Below are 17,917 nucleotides of genomic sequence, written 5' to 3'. Positions count from 1 at the left end.
TTCTTGTCTCACTTCTCTAAAACTTTGTAGGATGATGTTATTTTGGTTGGATGTTTTCTTAGACTTCATAACTTTCTGTGACGATTTTAAGATTATTATGCTTTATTGATAAGAAAGATGACAGGAAGAAGAAATAACATATAACAACAATCCACATACATTGATGAAAATGATGCAACTACAACAATCACAAACCAGCACACACCCACCGAAACGTACAAACCAAGACACAACCACAATGAAACATGAAAACATGAAAACATAAGACACAAAGCAGAACTACTTCTTTAACATGGCAAAGACGATGATGATTGTGATAACAATGAAGCCTCCCCATGAAAGAATAAGAAATTGCCTTAGCAATTTCTCCTTTTCAACCGATGTTATAAGCGCAATTTCTAGTTTTTTCTTCTCCTCTGCGAGTCTGTCCCCTTCCTCCAACAATAATGCAGTTGAATCTTCAATAGTGGCTTGTTGAGAAGTTGTCCAAGGTGACTGTTTAAGGACTTTGATTTCTTCTCTCAGACGATCCATCACATCTCGCGCCTCCAGTAAACTCTGTTTCTGCCAACCATTTTGCTCCTCTAAATCAATCCAAGCCACGAACCCATGAGGATTACACAACCAAAACCTTCGACCCGGATTATCGTTTGTCCACGCTTTTGCCATACTCGTTCGTCTCTTGCAGTGGCATAAAGGACCTTCGTTCTTCTTCTTAGAGGATGATATTGCACCTGAACTCGAGCCTTCACTCTTACCCATCTCTTTCGATTTGTTCTGGAGATTTCTCAGATAAAAGGAGAAGAGAGAAAATTAGGGTTTGTTCGTAATCGATTTGGGGATTTTATGAAGCCAACGAGTTTTTCACGGCTTAGGCACGTGTTCAGTTAACTCACTAACGGCTTCTTAATCTTCTGTTAATCAGAGTTTAACACCGTCAAAATCGAGGTGTGAAACCTCCAAAATTCAAAAGTTCATGTATTTTTGGAACAACCATAATTAGTCTGTGTATTTTTTGGGAAGCCTAAAAAGTTCGTGTATTTATTTAGCAAAGCAAAATTAGTCTGGGTATTTTTCAGGAATTTTCCCTTTTATTTATTATTGTTGTGAAACTTATCTCAACGAGCTTTGGATTCTGTAAATCACGTGTTCTTAATCCATGTCTTTAACCAAGATGACAAAAAGAAAAAGACTTTTAATATTTGCTAATCGCAACCAATTGTCTTTATCCAACGGCCATTGACATCTCGGTATCACGAATAAATAAATAATTATTTGGTTTAGGAATCTTTTAATTTGTTTACTGTAAAGTATGCAGTCTGGTGCTTGCCGTTGACCATCTCTGGCTCTGCGTTTCATCCTCTATGAACCACACCAGTTCTTCTCACATAATGCTCAGTGCTCACCTCAACGTTCTCGATCCAAGAAGCTACAGGTTGTAGGCATTAGACTTGCTTTCAACGAGAAACGTATGGGTGATAAAGCGACGTGACGAGCTCGCAACCCATACTGCCATCAGCCATGCCAACCAGTCAAAAGAATATAAGGACGAGTTAGTACTTCACATTTTATGTTTTGGGACAAAACGAGCTGAATCTGTGTTGGAGGGAATATGACTTCACACGAATCGAATATATGAACTCATCCCAAAAGACGACAAGCTGTCTTTTGTCGGATTTAAAGAGCACTCGTCTATAAAAGAAGATTATGTTAACCTAACAAAGGACTGACTTTTTTCCGAGCAAACTCAGATATAATCTAATTTGCAATCTCAATATTTGTAAGATTGATCTCAATATTTGTAAGATTGATCTCAATTCGAACATCGACCTCGCCTCACATTTGTAATCTCTTTTTGTACTTTGATTTTCTTCTAATACAAATGAGATTTCCGGCCCTACTTTTTTCATTAATCATTTTTATTCATCTCTTAATCACTATGAGCTTTTAGGTTATGCTGCAACCTAATCGCTAATCGCAATCCTTGTCTTTAATCAACGGCCATTAACATCTCTTGCTCAGCTCTCAATGGTGGCAAATAAATAATTACTTTGTTTAGGACTTTATGTAGAGTATGATAATTGTATTTAACTTTTAATTAGAGTATGCAATATTCAAACAAGAATACTTTCTTTAATCATCGTGAGAACGAAGCAACCTGCTGCTTGGCGTTGACCATTTTTTCTCTGCGTTTCATCTTCTCACATCAACGTTCTCGATCCAAGAAGCTACACTTGAAGACATAAGACTTGCTTTCAACGAGAAACGACTTACATCAAAGCAGCTCGTCGAGTTCTACCTCGAAGAGATCTCCAACCTCAACCCGATACTCTTTGCAGTCATTGAGACGAATCCAGACGCTTTGATCCAAGCTGAGAACGCAGACAGAGAACGTGAGCTGAAAGACGTCACCACCGAGCTTCCTTTCTTGCACGGTGTTCCGATTCTGCTCAAGGATTTAATCTCCACCAAGGACAAACTTAACACCACGGCTGGCTCCTTGGCCTTGCTCGGTTCCGTCGTGAGACGAGACGCGGGTGTTGTCAAGAGACTGAGAGAGTCAGGTGCTGTGATCTTGGGCAAGGCGAGCTTAAGCGAATGGGCTCATTTTCGATCTTTCGCTATCCCAAGTGGTTGGAGCGCGCGTGGCCTCCAAGGAAAGGTCAGTTTCTTCCATCACTATATATATAGAAAGTTCTGTAACTTGGGACTCAAGGTTAGGTAATTTTTAGGGCTGGACAAATAAACCAATCCGAAAATCCGAACTGAACCCGACGTGATAAAAATGAATTCAAACCGATCCGAAACTGATTTAAATACCGAATAGAACTTGTTTTGCGGTATTTCAGATTATGAGTTTTATCCAAACCGAACTCGAACTCAAATGGATTTCTGAAAAAAAAAATCCGAAAAATTCAAAATCCCGAAAAGAGTTTGTACCAAACTCAATTTTAGTCTTTAATATGTATTCAAAATACATTAAGATATTATTGAGTATCTAAAATAATTATCTATTACATGAAATATTAATCCATAACAGGTATGATAAGATCTTTGAATGTTTTGCAGAATCCGTATGTCTTAACTGCGGATCCGTGTGGGTCAAGTAGTGGTTCAGCTATATCCGTGGCGGCTAATCTTGTGGCTGTGTCACTTGGGACTGAAACCGATGGTTCCATCCTCTGTCCATCGAGTCAGAACTCGGTGGTCGGGTTTAAACCGACTGTCGGGCTGACTAGCCGAGGCGGTGTTGTTCCTGTCTCCTTGAGACAGGACAGTGTAGGGTAAGAGTAAGACTTAGATAGCACCCAACTTTACTAGTGATTTTTTTGTACTAAGTTTGTGTGTTTGCAACGTTAAGGCCGATATGTAGGACAGTTTCAGATGCTGTTATTGTCCTTGATGCTATTGTGGGTTATGATCCCTTGGACGAAGCCACAAAGACTGCATCCCAGTTCATACCCAAAGGCGGTTACAAGCAGTTTCTGACAGCTAGTGGCCTTAAGGGGAAGAGACTAGGGGTCGTTATGAAGCATTCTCTTCTTGATCATCCCATTGAAATGTTAAGGTAAAGCTTTGTTTTTTCTTATAGTCTCCATTGTCATTCAATCAAATCACTATCTTTCCATTAATGAAGACGAGAAGGCGCCACCGTCATTGAAGATCTGTCGATACCGAACATGGAAGTCATTAAGGATTGGACTAAGAGCGGTGAAAGAACAGCACTCTTGGCTGAGTTCAAGATGTCTCTGAATGCATATCTTAAAGTTCTTGTGAAATCACCGGTCCGGTCCTTAGCAGATGTTATTGCTTACAACGAGAAATTCGCTGAAGAGGTAAGTACTAAACTGCTAAAACGAACTTACTTTTTTGGATATGAGATCATTGCTTAAAAGTCTAATTTGAATATCCGGAGAAACAGAATATCTATGGGTAACCTATTAGTCTGAGTCCTTCTATAGACCTGAGATACCCCAACTTACATTTTTTGGTTTTTGAAGAATGTGATCACTGAAATGAGAAAAAAAAAACACAGGAAAAGGTGGAAGAATGGGGACAAGAGCTCTTTCTTGCGGCAGAAGCAACCAACGGAATGGGTAAGAAAGAGAGAACAGCGTTGCAGAAAATGGAAAAACTTTCCAGGAACGGACTCGAGAAGCTGATGAAAGAAAAGGAGTTAGATGCAATCGTCTCACTTGGTTCAAAGATGAGCAATGTCCTCGCCATCGGAGGGTGTCCAGGAATCAATGTCCCCGCAGGATACGATAGCGAAGGAGTTCCGTTCGGGATAACCTTTGGAGGATTAAGATTCTCAGAGCCAAAGCTCATTGAGATAGCATATGGCTTCGAACAATCAACTTTGATCAGGAAGCCACCCAAGTTCAAAGCTCAAGGCACGCAACGAAAACAAAGTTGCTGTTTTCTATAAAGATTATCTTTATAATGTACATTTATTTGGTGAGTGGAAACAACTTACATAAACTTTATCACTGTTCGATATAAGCTTAAACACTAAGCTTAGGGGAGAAGTCTGAGCTTACAAAAGGAGCTGAAAACTCATCGAAACAAGCCATTCTGATACGCTCTGGAGTGGCTGGAGTCTCCAGAGGGAACCACTTGGTGAGACCCACCTCGGTTCTAGCAGCTTTGATGGCTTCCTTGATCGCAAAGAAGACTGATGATGCAAGAAAGAATGGTGGCTCACCTACTGCTTTAGATGAATGAATCGCCTTTAAGTTCGGATTCCCCTGTTTCAAACAAAGGACAATCTCAGCTTCAGATAGTTCAAATGTGTTTGTTGCATACCAATTTAAAGCTTGTTGCGTACCTTGAGAAGAGAAACATTCAGGTTGAACGGAACGTCGTTAATGGAAGGTATCTTGTAGTTTCCTGGTCCGCAAGTGAGTAAAGTTCCCGGTCGAATCCATTTATGAGCTGCATCTCCCCATTTGAGTTCTTCTAGAGCTACCCAACCTAGTCCTTGTACAAAAGCTCCTTCTATCTGCAAATAGTGACTTCAAATAAAACATTTTTTCCTTTTTAAAGATAGCAAAAATGCGTTTGAGGGTGTGAGAGAAGAAGACGCACTTGTCCAACATCAATGGCAGGGTTAAGAGAATATCCGAGGTCCAGCATTATATCAGCTGCTCTTGTGTGAAAATCACCAGTCAGCGTGTCTATCTCAACTTCAGCAAAGGCAGCTCCGTATGTGTAGTATCTAAACGCATTCCCTTTTCCAGATATCCAGTCAAATCCAATTTCCGGAACGATGTGGAATCCGTGAGCTGATAGGTCTATCCGTTGAAAGTAGCAGGCACTTACCAGCTACATATACAGTCACATGGAAGAGAGAGTTTTCATCATAACAGGGTTCAAACTGGTCTGAGTTTAATGAAAATGCAAGAGACAAAGAATATACCTCAGCGAATGTGTTGAAGTTGTGCTTCGATGCAACAGGCTCAATTCTTGCTATAATCTGCTCACAGGCGTCTAAAACTGCAGCACCATACATATCAGAGCTCGCAGAAGCAGCCGTTGGTGACGCATTTGGAACCTATTAAGATACCGTAAAAACATAAGAGAGCAAGAACAACTTTGTCTGATTTTATGTATTGGCCTAAGCTAGAGTTCCATGTTCAATTCTAATAGAGATGTACCTTGTCGGTGCTTGTCTCTGACACGAAAACTGAACTAAGAGGAATGTTAAAGGCGGATGCAGCAACTTGGGCGACCTTTGTATGCAACCCTTGACCCATCTCCACACCTCCATGTGTCACCAAAACAGTCCCATCGGTGTAAACATGAACAAGAGCACCGGCCTGTAACAGCCACAAAATGGATGGTATAAAAAAGTCTTTATTCTTTACAGTTTGATTGCTAATTCTGAATTAAAAATTATCACCTGATTCATGAACTTTGTAGTGAATGATATGCCAAATTTTGTGGGAACTATAGCTACACCACGCTTTTTCCACCGGTTTTGGCTATTGAACTCGTCTGCTTCTCTACGAGCCTTTAAGAAGTTGGAGGATTCTTTCAGCTCTTTCCAGATCTGCTGCAATGTGCAGTGCTGAAGGGACTGTGAGTAGTGTGTGATTGATCCTTCCTCTTGAAAGTTCATCTCCTAAAGTAAATCAAACACACCAGAAAACATTAAAACATGAAACTGACAAGAACAATTACTACAAACTTTCAGGACAATAAAGAAGGTTAGAAAGACATTTAACTCACTTTGATTTCTTCAGGGGTTTTATCAAGCTCTGCTGCGATTCTCTGGATCCAGTTTTCAGTTATAAGCATACCTTGGGGCCCTCCAAACCCCCGGAAAGCAGTGTTGCTGGGGAAATTAGTAAAGCAAACGTTCCCTATGATCCTCACATGCGGAATCTCATAGACGTTATCCGAGTGAAACATGGCCCGTTCGAGAATAGCTAGGGAAAGATCCAAAGAGTTTCCACCGTTGTTGTAGATTTCAAGATCCAACGCCAATATTTTTCCTTCATTCGTAAACCCAACCTGTAAAAGGTAGCAGAAAACAATCAAAAGGATTCTTCTAGTTATTCTAACAATCAAACTCTTTCTTCATAGCAGAGAAAGATACCTTGTACTTTCCAAGGAAACTATGACGATGACCAGTTATCATCATGTCCACGTCTCTGTCCAGTATGAGCTTCACAGGACGATTTAATAGGTAGGAAGGAACAGCAGCTGCAGCAGCAATGAAAGCTGATCTTGTTTCCTTACCACCAAATCCACCTCCAATTCGTTTGGTTTTGCATACCACTTTAGACATTGGAAGACCGAGAACATGAGAAACATATTTCTGATGCTTTTGAGGAGCCTGCATATATATCACAATCACAAGTATTGCTTCAGCAGAGACAACATTATCATTCAATATTTTAAAATAGCTGATCCCTAATGGTTTTCTGTTCCACATGATACAAATTCTAAATATGAGAAACATATTTCTGATGCTTTTGAGGAGCCTGCATATATATCACAATCACAAGTATTGCTTCAGCAGAGACAACATTATCATTCAATATTTTAAAATAGCTGATCCCTAATGGTTTTCTGTTCCACATGATACAAATTCTAAATACTTACTTGAGTGGATGAAATCATATGAACTTCGTTTCCTCCATCCAGTGTCCAAACCAAACTACCATGAGGTTCCAAGTAAAAGTGTTCTTGACCACCGATTTGAACCTCTCCCTCTATAATCCTGTCACACTCACCGGATTGAAAGCACAGCTCTACATCCCCTTTCCTTAGCCTTTTCTCTGTGTTCGGATGGAAACTTTTAGCATTAATAGCCTCCTTGATTGATAATATTGCTGGTAGTTCCTCATACATAACTTCAACTTTCCCTGCTGCAGTTTTTGCATTCTCATGTGTATCCGCCACAACCACACCAATGACCTGAAATACCAAATGAAATTTAATGAGATAACTGAGAAAGGAAGAAACACTTCCTCTAAGACACAGAGAAACTCTAACTCTTCCAGCAACAACAACTGGTTCCCACTGAGTCTCCATAGAAAAGATCAAAAAGAGACAAAATTGAGGGCTTTATTTTTCTTACTTGTCCAACGCATGTGACCACGTCCGTGGCAAATAATTCTTCGTCAGCAACAATTGGTCCAATCATATTATCACCAGGAATATCTTTGGCAAGAAACAGACCAACAAAACCAAGTGAAGATTTGGCAGCCGAATCATCAATAGAAAGGATGCGAGCATGCGGCATTTTGCTTAGCACTAAAGCAGCATGCAAGGTATTAGGAGGCACTGGGGTATCATCAGTATATTCTGCTTCTCCTGTGACCTACATGAAAATATAAGGGCGGTGGATAGAATTATTTTCTACTCACCAAGCTACAACAAATTACAGTAAAAGGGACATTGATTAGCTAGAGGTTTTCAAACATATTTTCAATATGATAATGGAGAAGTTTGGAGTTGAGAAAGAGAGGCCATAAACTATATGAAGAGGAATCGAAGTTCCACAAAGTAAACAATCATGTAACTGGAATTTTCAGGGCGTCACAAATCACAGAACGTCTTTGTTCTAGAAGGTTAAACAATAGACAATGGCAATTGACCTAAGAAACAATCTGAGAACGGTGGATGGAACAACATACCTGCATTCTGGCTGAAAGATGGACCTCCGGCGAGCCAACAGATGTTCCTTGTTTTACTGTCTCATAGTCTTGTTTTCCACTTCTAGATAACCGAGGAACAGGTTGAAGAGCTGATACATGGGAGGGTGGAAAGGTCTCTACAGTGGGGTATACACTATGCACATCATGAGAAACCCATAAGAAAAATTTAAAGAAGAAGCTCAGGGTCAAAGATTTCCTAAACTCCACCATTCCACCAGGAGCATCATCCTTAATCAACACATCGCTCTGTATGACCTCAAGCGCATCTTCCAGAAGGCCTTTGTTCCATTTCTTTCCAATCAAAAATTCCTCAGTCTTTCTGGCACGCAACGAAAGAGGAGCCACACCACCATAAGCAATTGATGCATCAGAAACAAACAGTTCTTGACCTTTCTCTTCAAGAAACACACGCATTCCACCATTGACAATAGCTATATCATCATCCCTGCGATGAGCCTGCTTAAACTCTTTCACATACTCTAAGGGCCTTGTCCATGGAAGGAAGACCGACAGCAAGATCTCGTTGCTTCCCATATCCACCTTACGATAACCAAGGAAGAAATCTTTTGCAGGTATGGACCTAACTTCCCCACTGCAGTTGACTATCCGAAACTCTGCTCTTGACGCCATCCAAAGAGGATTTAAATCAGATATTGGACTAGCTGTACAAATGTTTCCACCAATGCACGCAACATTTCTTATCTGTGTCCCAGCAAACCACTTCAGCTGTTCAATAAAAGCCTTGCATGCTGATGTTTCATGTTCAGGACGCTCCTTTACAACCCTCCTGAATAACCTCAATAGTTCAGAAAGTCTCAAAGCAGAACCAAGCTCTACTCCATTGTCATCAACATTCAATGCATTGAGCTCTGGGACTTGAGCAACAGAGATTAGTACCTGATACTGCAACCTCTTCAGTCTCATTTCAATTCCCACCTCCGTGTTCCCTACTAGCAGCTTAGCGTCAGGATAGTTTGCTTTGAGCTCAAGCAAGTTCTGAAGGCTTACAGGTCTAAACCAAGTGAGTCCCCCATTTCCCCTTAACTTCAAAGGAGATAATTTCCTCAGCAAAAGCTCAGGAGGGAAAATAAGCTCCTTTTCTGTGTACTTAGCCCCATCTATATCACTGTAAGATATGGACTGTATCCTATCTTCATTACAATTGGCTGCTTTTGATCCACAGGAACAAGGTTTGCCAGTAGATGGGCAAATAGTTGAACCATCTTCAACGCTGCTAAGTGAGGATGCTCCACTGTAAAGAGCATCATCAGATTTTGCAAAAACCCGAAACGCATCAACGATGGGTCTATAACCAGTACAGCGGCATAAATTCCCCGCAAGACACTCTTCAATCTCCTCTTCACAAGGTGAGTTCTTACTTGACCTCAGTAACGCGTACATAGACATGATGAACCCAGGAGTACAAAACCCACATTGGGAACCATGAGCAGATGCCAATGATTCCTGAGAGAATTAACATCACAATAATATGTATTAGCAATAACATAGAACTCTCCAGAAACGAGAGGAACTGAGTAAAACTTTACCTGAAGTGGGTGCAAGCCGAGTTTGCGATGGCCAATTCCCTCAATGGATATAACATGCATCCCTTCTACAGAATACAAAGGTGCTAAGCAAGCGTTGACAGCATAATGCCTGTAACAACATTTTTCAGTTAGGCCAAAAGCTTAAGCAAAGTAGAGCCAACGTATCAGAGGGAAAAAGATACTAACACGCATGTCTTGGATTTAATGTCATAGTTAGAGACCATCACCGTGCAAGCCCCACAACCACCTTCGCCGCATCCCAGCTTTGTCCCGGTCAGTCCAATATCTAAATGAAAACAAGAAACACGTTTGCAAGTTTAAAAAAAAACCTCATGATGGTTCATAACAAAATCATTTCTGCGAGCTCTACTTTATGATTCTCAAAAACGAATCTCGCACTTGTATGCATACCCAAACCAAGCATATTAAAAACAGACATAAGGGAATGAGCTAGCGGATCAAAAAGTTAGCTACTTGGCACAAACAAGCAACTGCATCTGTAGGAATATTCCATTATTGATCCGGCCCTGAGATTCTAGGGGCTGTAGACGATTTAGTAAAAATTTCAATAGTTTGGGGACTATGAAATTTTTTAAAACAAATTTGGAGGAATATATATATATATTTTTTCTGAGGGCGAATGTTTCATCCGGCTTTGACCAAAACCCGCCCTTGATCCATATTATTCAAAATAGATTAGCTTTTGAGCTCAAAGTTCAATACTTTCAATCATTCCCTACCTACCACCAGAAGAACAGAGCTTATGTAGCAAGTAAGATACACACCTTATAACAAACCACTATGATTTTTAAAATGAATCTATGCATACTCAATCCCTACATATCAGGACAAACATAGTGGATCAAAAGCAGGGCTGTTCATGGGCCAAGTGGATAAAACATTCGCCTCAGACCCCTAAAATTTTTGAATATTTTTTATATACAAAAAAATCTCAGGCTGGCAAGTCAGCTACTTGGCACCACAAACAAGCAACTACATCTGTAGGAATATTCCACTGATCCAGATTCTTCAAAAATGGATCTAAAGTTTAATCTTTTGAGCTCAAAGTTCAATACTTTCAATCATCCCCCTACCTACCACAAGAAGAAACATAGCTTATGTAGTGAAGTTTACGCACCTCTGAGGTATTCAAGAAGCGTCATATGAGCCAAACCATCTGGCAACACTCTACGAACGCCGTTAACGTATAGTATCGCCTCCGTTAGCTCTCCGTCGTTCTTCAGCGAACCCATTTCTCAAAAAAAAAATGATTCTGCAAATTTGGGATCGAAACGAAACTGATTGACGCTAAGTCAAAAGCTCAAGTTGATCACGTTCCTTCTTTCTATATATAATTAAAAATAATCTCTTTACGCAGATCGCATCCACCGAAGACATCATCATCCTTCTTCCTTCGTCTTCTTCAATATAATATACAAAACAAACTGTCATTTTCCATATTTATTGTTTTTTTTTTCTCTGACAAAATATTTTTTTTCTAAAAGCCCATTAAGTAAAAGCCCAAGGCCCATTAAACAGAACAATAAAAGAGTCTTCTTCAACCTAAGCGCCGCTTTTGAAAGCTTCTTCTCCTCTTCTTCTTCAAAACTCGGAACTGAACCTTTCTCTGACTGATTCAATGGGCAAGGCGAAGTTTAAACCTGTGGGTGATGTGAAACCTGAAGCTGAAGAAGAAGTTGAGAAAGTAGAGGAAGTTGAAGAACAGAGAGACGCCGGAGCTGTAGCAGAAGAAGAAGAAGAAGAGAAAGAGAAGAGCTTTGAGGAGCTAGGGCTTGACCCTCGTCTCATTCGCGCTTTATCTAAAAAGGGTATAGAGAAACCAACTCCTATTCAGCAAACAGCCATTCCTTACATCCTGGTAACCATCAAAGTCTCTACCTTTATGCCTTTCTCTAGAGTCTGTTTTGTTTAATTATTATTTTTTTGTCTTTCTAGGAAGGGAAAGATGTGGTTGCTAGAGCTAAGACTGGCTCAGGGAAGACATTGGCTTACCTTCTTCCCTTGCTTCAGAAGCTGTTTTCAGACTCTGGGAGGAAGAAGAAGCCTGCTCCTTGTGCTTTTGTTCTCGTTCCTTCTCGTGAGCTGTGTCAGCAGGTCTACACGGAGGTTTCTTGGCTTATTGAGTTGTGTCGTGTTCAGCTTAAAGCTGTGCAGTTGACTAGTAGCATGCCTGTTTCTGATATGGTTAGTGTTATATATAATCTTCTTGCAAGTTCGGGTTTAATCTATTTTTATAACCTTTTTCTAATGTTTTTCTTTGGATTTTTTTTTTAAAAAAATTGCAGCGTAACGCATTGGCTGGCTTGCCTGAGATTCTTGTCACCACACCTGCTTGTATTCCAAAATGTTTTGCAGATGGGGTTTTGGACCCCGCAGCTATTAGTGAATCGCTTGAGATTTTGGTTCTTGATGAGGTATGATAAATATTCTCCTCGAGTTTCAATGGTATGAGAACTGAGAAGTAACAGTAGCTTTGTGAATTCTCTAGATAATCAAGTAGGTAACTCTTTAAGTGGAAGCCGTTATATTATACATTCGTCGAACGTTATGAGTATAAGCATTCAATTAGTTCTTAGAAGTTATTTATCTTTATATTGAGGAGGTATTGATATATTTCTGCTATCAGGCAGATCTGTTGTTGTCATATGGATATGAAGACAATCTAAGGTCGGTAACTTCAATAGTCCCAAGACGTTGCCAATGCCTACTTATGTCTGCTACCACAAGGTAATTCATCCGTGTTTAAATAATAATACTAGTTAAGCTCACATTTTTTTCTCTTGAGAAGTTGTCTTGAATGGTGGAATCATGTTTGCAAAATGTCAGTTCTGATGTTGAGAAATTGAAGAAATTGATTCTGCACAACCCGGTAGTCTTGACCTTGCAAGAAGGTTCTGACAAGGAAGAGCCCGTCCCAAGTAATGTTCAGCAGTTTTGGGTATGATTCAAACACTTAGCTTTGCTTAAGAAATTTTTTCTTGGTTATGTTCACAGTTGTGGTTCTGATTAAAGATGACTATTGTGTTATCTTGTCATAGATTTCTTGCAGTGCTCAGGATAAACTACTACACATTCTTGCTCTCCTGAAGCTAGAGGTTGTTCAGAAGAAAGTTCTGATATTCATCAATACTATTGACATGGGTTTCAAGCTGAAGCTATTCTTGGAAAAGGTAAAGTTTTGTGTTACCTATTGACATGAGAAATCCAGTTATTTATTGTAGTAATATTAGTGGATTAATTTATTTTTATTTGTCTGCCAGTTTGGAATCAAAACTGCAATTTTAAACGGGGAGCTGCCTCAGAATTCTCGGCTTCATATCCTTGAGGTACATCACCAAAGTCACCTCCCATTGAAGTAGCAGCTTCTAACTAATCACTCTGTGTTTGTACAGCAATTCAATGCAGGTCTATTTGATTATTTGATTGCAACGGATGATAATAACCAGACTAAAGAAAAGGAAGAGGTTAAAGGTGATGATAACAAGGATAATAAGAAAAACAAAAGGCGTTTCAAACCGAAGCTGGACGCTGAGTTTGGTGTAGTCAGAGGAATTGACTTCAAAAAAGTTCACACAGTAAGATTTTCTTTTCTTTATTGTAATCTTTTCTTTACATTCTTAAACCTTTCCTTAAACCTCTTTTATGCACAGGTCATAAACTATGACATGCCTCAAAGTGTGACAGGATACATTCATCGAATTGGGCGTACTGGGAGAGCATATAGCAGCGGTTCTTCCGTTTCTCTCGTGAGTTTTTTTTGTCTTAACGATACCTTTCTGATTAGCATGACCTCGTCTAATGATCTGCTTTATTTGCTACAGGTTTCTCCTGGTGAGATGGAAGGGTTTGAAGAAATCAAATCCTTCTTAGCAGGGGAAGAGGACAAGGATAGTGATATCATCACTCCCTTCCCTTTGTTGACTGAAAATGCTGTCGAGTCTTTAAGATACAGAGCTGAGGTGAGTAGTAATCTCTTACTTTCTCAAATGAAGAAGTATTAACGTTCTTTCTTTGTTGCAGGATGTTGCAAAGAGTGTTACAAAGATTTCGATTCGAGAATCTCGTGCTCAGGATTTGAGAAATGAGATAATCAACTCCGAAAAGTAAAAAGCAAGAATGACTGTTCTTAAGGTGTTGTGTTGTTTGTTCTGTCTTCTTACTTTTTTTCTTTTTTTGCAGGTTAAAGTCTCATTTTGAAGCTAATCCAAGAGACTTGGATCTATTGAAACATGACAAGCTTCTGAGCAAGACTGCACCTTCACCGCATCTAAGAGACATCCCTGAGTATCTAGTTGACGCAAAGACTCAAGAAGCGAGCAAGATGGTGAAACTAGCCAGAGCCGCTATGGGAAACAGTAGGAGATCCGGTGGAGGTAACAACACAAAGAAGAAACGATCGAGAAAAGGCAGTGACCCACTCAAAACCTTCAACGCCAATGTAAAACACACACAACTTATGTAACTTTTTCTTTCCTTTCTTTGCTTTTGTGTTTTAAATGTTGTCTGCTTTCCTTCGATCAATCAGGGATCTAAGAGAGGACGCGGTGGTGGCGGTGTTGGCCAGAAGAAAGATGCTAAAGGATCTAGCGATGGCTCGGCTAACAAGAAACAGAAGACAGTTTAAGATTATCTCGTTTTTTTGCTCATGTGTAATCAAATTTTGACACGTTGTGATCAGACAAAAGAAAGCAGACAAAAACAACAATCTTTAGCTCTATTCTTGTACTTTTCAGATATAATTTTTCAAAAGCTTATTGCTCTTCAAACCATATGTTATATAACTCATGAATCATGATGAGTAGAGATGTTAATTTGCAAGTGCCAAAATAGAGTTTGGAAACATCCTAGTCCACTTGCGTCTCTTTTTTGTGTTCGTCTCCGGCGAACACAACGCCATTTATTAACAACATTTGCTTTCCTTTGATTCACTTTCATGGCCGATATAGTTGTTAAACGATTTTCAAAGATATTTGAAAAAATGCATACAAACATGTAGGATTTTATTTGTTATTAGCCTAATCTTGGAAAATTTGATTCGAAAACCGGTAGAAATCTAGTGTATTTATATCTTAATACCACATCGACTTCAAAAACACTATTTAAAGATCCAATAAAATCCATGTATTTTGTGATGATACTTGATAGGAACAAACAATTTAAGATTCTTTCAATATGTATATTCTTATACCAAAATCTCTTTCTTAATTTGTAATCATGTTAAATCTTTGAAAAGATTTTAGTTTATAGAAAACACTGTATGTGTGATATGTTAAGGAATAAAATCTCTCAAAGTTACCATCAAATCATATTTTTGACCACACACATCTTACATAGTTTCAAATAAATTATGAATGCTCGAATTGTCGTTATAAGTTACCTTATTAATTTAGTAAATGATTAGACTGAAATATGTTTATTTCTTAATTAGTTTCAAATATTTAGTTGTTCTCGGTATTTCTAAATAACTTAGCTAAATAGACAATAAGACACATAACTTATTTGGTAGTGACATATTTGTAATTTTATTACAACAAATTTACAAAGAAAATATAAGTTTTTAGTATTATCAGCAAAGAAATATAACTGCATACAAGATAATTTTGTATTGTATTTTTCCAGAAGCAATTATAAAATGTGGCATATTTTTTTTTTACAAAATAAATTTTCGGAACTCCTTACCTAGTATATATATATAAAAATAAATAAACCGCCTAATATTAGGACATTTCCATCTTCCATTGTAAATTTTCGGAGAAATTAACGTTTCACCTATACCTCATTCTCTCTCTGTGCCTCCTCTCTCTCTCTCTCTCTCCCCGCCGTCGTCTCCGGCGAAACAACAACATTTGCTTTCCTCTGATTGACTCTCATGGCGGACATCGTGAAACAAATCTTAGTAAGACCGATCCAACTAGCGGATCAAATAACCAAAGCGGCCGACGAAGCTTACTCGTTCCGACAAGAATGCCTCGAGGTCAAAGCCAAAACCGAGAAGCTCGCCGGCCTCCTCCGCCAAGCGGCGCGCGCCAGCAACGACCTCTACGAGCGTCCCACGCGCCGCATCATCGACGACACGGAGCAGGTCCTCTTCAAAGCCATCGCCCTCGTCGAGAAATGCCGCGCCGCGGGGCTGATGAAGCGCCTCTTCACCATCATCCCCGCCGCCGCGTTCCGCAAGATCACGATGCAGCTCGAGAATTCTCTAGGAGACGTCTCCTGGCTCCTCCGCGTCTCCGCCTCGGGCGACGACCGCGACGACGAGTACCTAGGTCTCCCTCCCATCGCCGCCAACGAGCCGATCCTCTGTTTGATCTGGGAGCAAGTCGCGAATCTCTTCACCGGCTCTCTCGACGAGAGGTCCGACTCGGCGGCGTCCCTCGTGTCGTTGGCACGTGACAATGACCGTTACGGGAGGCTCATTATAGAAGAAGGCGGCGTGCCTCCGTTGTTAAAACTCGCTAAGGAAGGGAAACTTGAAGGCCAAGAAAACGCGGCGCGGGCCATTGGGCTATTGGGCCGAGACCCAGAGAGCGTTGAGCAGATCGTTAACGCGGGTGTGTGTCAAGTCTTTGCGAAGATTCTCAAAGAAGGTCATATGAAAGTTCAGACCGTTGTAGCATGGGCTGTGTCGGAGTTAGCGTCGAATCATCCCAAGTGTCAAGACCACTTCGCGCAGAACAACATCATTCGCTTCTTAGTGAGCCATCTGGCTTTCGAGACGGTTCAGGAGCATAGCAAATACGCTATCGTGAGCAACAAGGCAACTTTGTCTTCGATCCACACTGTCGTGATGGCTAGCAACACGAATCCGGGAGATAAGAAGGCGGGCAACGAGCAGGACGAGGCTCAGAGTAATATCTCGCATCCTATGAGTAACCAAACTCCGAGCCAGATGCATAACATTATCACTAACACGTTAGCAATGAAAGGCTCGGGCCCAGGCTCAGGCCCAGGCTCGGGCCCAGCTTCGGGTTCAGGTTCAGGTTCAGGTTCGGGTTCGGGTAATACTAACAAGAATCAAACAAAACATAACAGTCAGCATCATACAAAAGGTGGACCAACACCCAGAGGGAACAATCCAACGCATGTTTCTTTAATGGGGACAAGTATTAAAGGAAGAGAGTTCGAGGATCCAGCCACTAAGGCTCAGATGAAAGCAATGGCTGCAAGAGCCTTGTGGCAACTCTCGAGAGGGAACCTCCAAATATGCAGAAGCATAACAGAGTCAAGAGCATTGCTATGTTTCGCCGTTCTGTTAGAGAAAGGTGACGACGAAGTCAAGTCGTATTCCGCATTAGCAATGATGGAGATCACCGACGTTGCCGAACAGTACTCGGAGCTGAGACGTTCTGCCTTCAAGCCAACCTCTCCTGCGGCAAAAGCTGTGGTCGAGCAGCTGCTAAAGGTGATCGAAAACGAGATACCGGACCTTTTGATCCCATGTATCAAATCAATAGGTTGTCTTTCAAGAACGTTCCGTGCGACGGAGACGAGAATCATCGCGCCGCTCGTGAAGCTTCTTGATGAAAGAGAAGCTGAGGTTTCGATGGAAGCTGCGGTTGCGCTTATCAAGTTCTCGTGTACTGATAATTTCTTGCGTGATAACCACTCTAAAGCGATCATAGCGGCAGGTGGTGCAAAGCATTTGATTCAGTTGGTTTACTTTGGAGAACAAATGGTTCAAGTTCCGTCTTTGGTACTACTATGTTACATTGCGTTGAGTGTACCGGATAGTGAGACTCTAGCGCAAGAAGAGGTTCTTGTGGTTCTTGAGTGGTCGACAAAGCAATCTCATTTGGTGGAAGCGCCGATGATTGATGAGATATTACCAGAAGCTAAGAGTAGATTGGAGCTTTATCAATCTAGAGGGTCAAGAGGGTTTCATTGATTTATGACTAAGCTTCACTCTCTAGTATGAACAATCTCTTCTTTTTTCTCCCAGGCGAGTTTTGTTTCATCTTTGATGTGATCTATCTCCAAGCTCTCTGTATAGGTACATTGGTGATGCTCGTAGACATTTGTTATAAATGTGTAGACTATGTTGTAAGTCAAAACTACTATACATTGATTTAGATTATACACCAAATAATATTCCAGTTAAGTTTGTTTTGCATTTTTGTTTGAAGCTTTGTTCTCTTTGCATCATTAGGCTTTTGCGGGATTCAAATTGTCTTTTACTTG

The 17,917-nt window shown here is 40.4% G+C and overlaps 5 protein-coding genes across 6 annotated transcripts; 3 read left to right on the top strand and 2 right to left on the bottom strand.

Moving 5' to 3' along the window:
- Window positions 1–279: 279 nt before the first annotated feature.
- LOC111212999 lies at window positions 280–762 on the bottom strand. Its single transcript, XM_022714660.2, has one exon. It carries the CDS (start codon window positions 760–762, stop codon window positions 280–282), a length of 483 nt encoding a protein of 160 aa, XP_022570381.2.
- A 709-nt stretch (window positions 763–1,471) lies between these two features.
- Window positions 1,472–4,429, top strand: LOC106434739 (probable amidase At4g34880). The gene is made up of 6 exons (XM_048735162.1): window positions 1,472–1,475; window positions 2,148–2,662; window positions 3,070–3,284; window positions 3,362–3,568; window positions 3,638–3,836; window positions 4,037–4,429. The coding sequence occupies exons 1-6, from the start codon at window positions 1,472–1,474 to the stop codon at window positions 4,427–4,429; spliced, it is 1,533 nt and encodes a 510-aa protein (XP_048591119.1).
- Window positions 4,405–11,204, bottom strand: LOC106434738 (xanthine dehydrogenase 1). 2 transcript variants are annotated; one of them, XM_022689563.2, is made up of 14 exons: window positions 10,854–11,201; window positions 9,902–10,001; window positions 9,716–9,824; window positions 8,148–9,632; window positions 7,589–7,831; window positions 7,111–7,425; window positions 6,602–6,841; window positions 6,232–6,516; window positions 5,903–6,124; window positions 5,658–5,819; window positions 5,420–5,554; window positions 5,089–5,325; window positions 4,829–5,002; window positions 4,405–4,748 (listed from the first exon to the last, which is right to left on the bottom strand). In XM_022689563.2, exons 1-14 carry the CDS (start codon window positions 10,966–10,968, stop codon window positions 4,506–4,508), a joined length of 4,065 nt encoding a protein of 1,354 aa, XP_022545284.2. In that variant the 5' UTR covers window positions 10,969–11,201; the 3' UTR covers window positions 4,405–4,505. The 2 variants fall into 2 exon arrangements, with proteins under 2 accessions (XP_022545284.2, XP_022545301.2); XM_022689580.2 differs by lacking the exons at window positions 4,405–4,748; window positions 4,829–5,002 and having other exon boundaries at window positions 5,178–5,285; window positions 10,854–11,204.
- A 76-nt stretch (window positions 11,205–11,280) lies between these two features.
- Window positions 11,281–14,505, top strand: LOC106434707 (DEAD-box ATP-dependent RNA helicase 16-like). Its single transcript, XM_048778929.1, has 13 exons — window positions 11,281–11,594; window positions 11,672–11,920; window positions 12,022–12,150; window positions 12,363–12,463; window positions 12,563–12,674; window positions 12,775–12,906; window positions 12,997–13,062; window positions 13,129–13,311; window positions 13,387–13,482; window positions 13,558–13,695; window positions 13,757–13,839; window positions 13,916–14,174; window positions 14,262–14,505. Exons 1-13 carry the CDS (start codon window positions 11,355–11,357, stop codon window positions 14,358–14,360), a joined length of 1,887 nt encoding a protein of 628 aa, XP_048634886.1. The 5' UTR covers window positions 11,281–11,354; the 3' UTR covers window positions 14,361–14,505.
- A 493-nt stretch (window positions 14,506–14,998) lies between these two features.
- LOC106374572 lies at window positions 14,999–17,828 on the top strand. The gene has a single exon (XM_013814568.3). It carries the CDS (start codon window positions 15,606–15,608, stop codon window positions 17,622–17,624), a length of 2,019 nt encoding a protein of 672 aa, XP_013670022.2. The 5' UTR covers window positions 14,999–15,605; the 3' UTR covers window positions 17,625–17,828.
- Window positions 17,829–17,917: the final 89 nt, after the last annotated feature.

The sequence above is a fragment of the Brassica napus genome, chromosome A1 (genome assembly GCF_020379485.1).
Source record: "Brassica napus cultivar Da-Ae chromosome A1, Da-Ae, whole genome shotgun sequence".
Lineage (NCBI taxonomy): Eukaryota > Viridiplantae > Streptophyta > Magnoliopsida > Brassicales > Brassicaceae > Brassica > Brassica napus.
Note: the sequence above shows the minus strand (reverse complement) of the source record. Positions and strands in the feature narration are given on the sequence as shown.

Bases quoted from the DNA above. Each gene is read 5' to 3' on its own strand.
- LOC106374572 (XM_013814568.3), top strand. From the start codon at position 15,606: ATGGCGGACATCGTGAAACAAATCTTAGTAAGACCGATCCAACTAGCG.
- LOC106434707 (XM_048778929.1), top strand. From the start codon at position 11,355: ATGGGCAAGGCGAAGTTTAAACCTGTGGGTGATGTGAAACCTGAAGCT. The intron at 13,312-13,386 runs GTAAGATTTTCT...TTTTATGCACAG, and splicing joins ACTTCAAAAAAGTTCACACA to GTCATAAACTATGACATGCC. The intron at 13,483-13,557 runs GTGAGTTTTTTT...TATTTGCTACAG, and splicing joins GCGGTTCTTCCGTTTCTCTC to GTTTCTCCTGGTGAGATGGA.
- LOC106434739 (XM_048735162.1), top strand. The intron at 3,285-3,361 runs GTAAGAGTAAGA...TGCAACGTTAAG, and splicing joins TTGAGACAGGACAGTGTAGG to GCCGATATGTAGGACAGTTT. The intron at 3,569-3,637 runs GTAAAGCTTTGT...CCATTAATGAAG, and splicing joins CATCCCATTGAAATGTTAAG to ACGAGAAGGCGCCACCGTCA.
- LOC111212999 (XM_022714660.2), bottom strand. From the start codon at position 762: ATGGGTAAGAGTGAAGGCTCGAGTTCAGGTGCAATATCATCCTCTAAG.
- LOC106434738 (XM_022689563.2), bottom strand. From the start codon at position 10,968: ATGGGTTCGCTGAAGAACGACGGAGAGCTAACGGAGGCGATACTATAC. The intron at 7,426-7,588 runs GTAAGAAAAATA...TTGGTATTTCAG, and splicing joins TGGTCACATGCGTTGGACAA to GTCATTGGTGTGGTTGTGGC. The intron at 5,555-5,657 runs GTACATCTCTAT...GTATCTTAATAG, and splicing joins CAGAGACAAGCACCGACAAG to GTTCCAAATGCGTCACCAAC.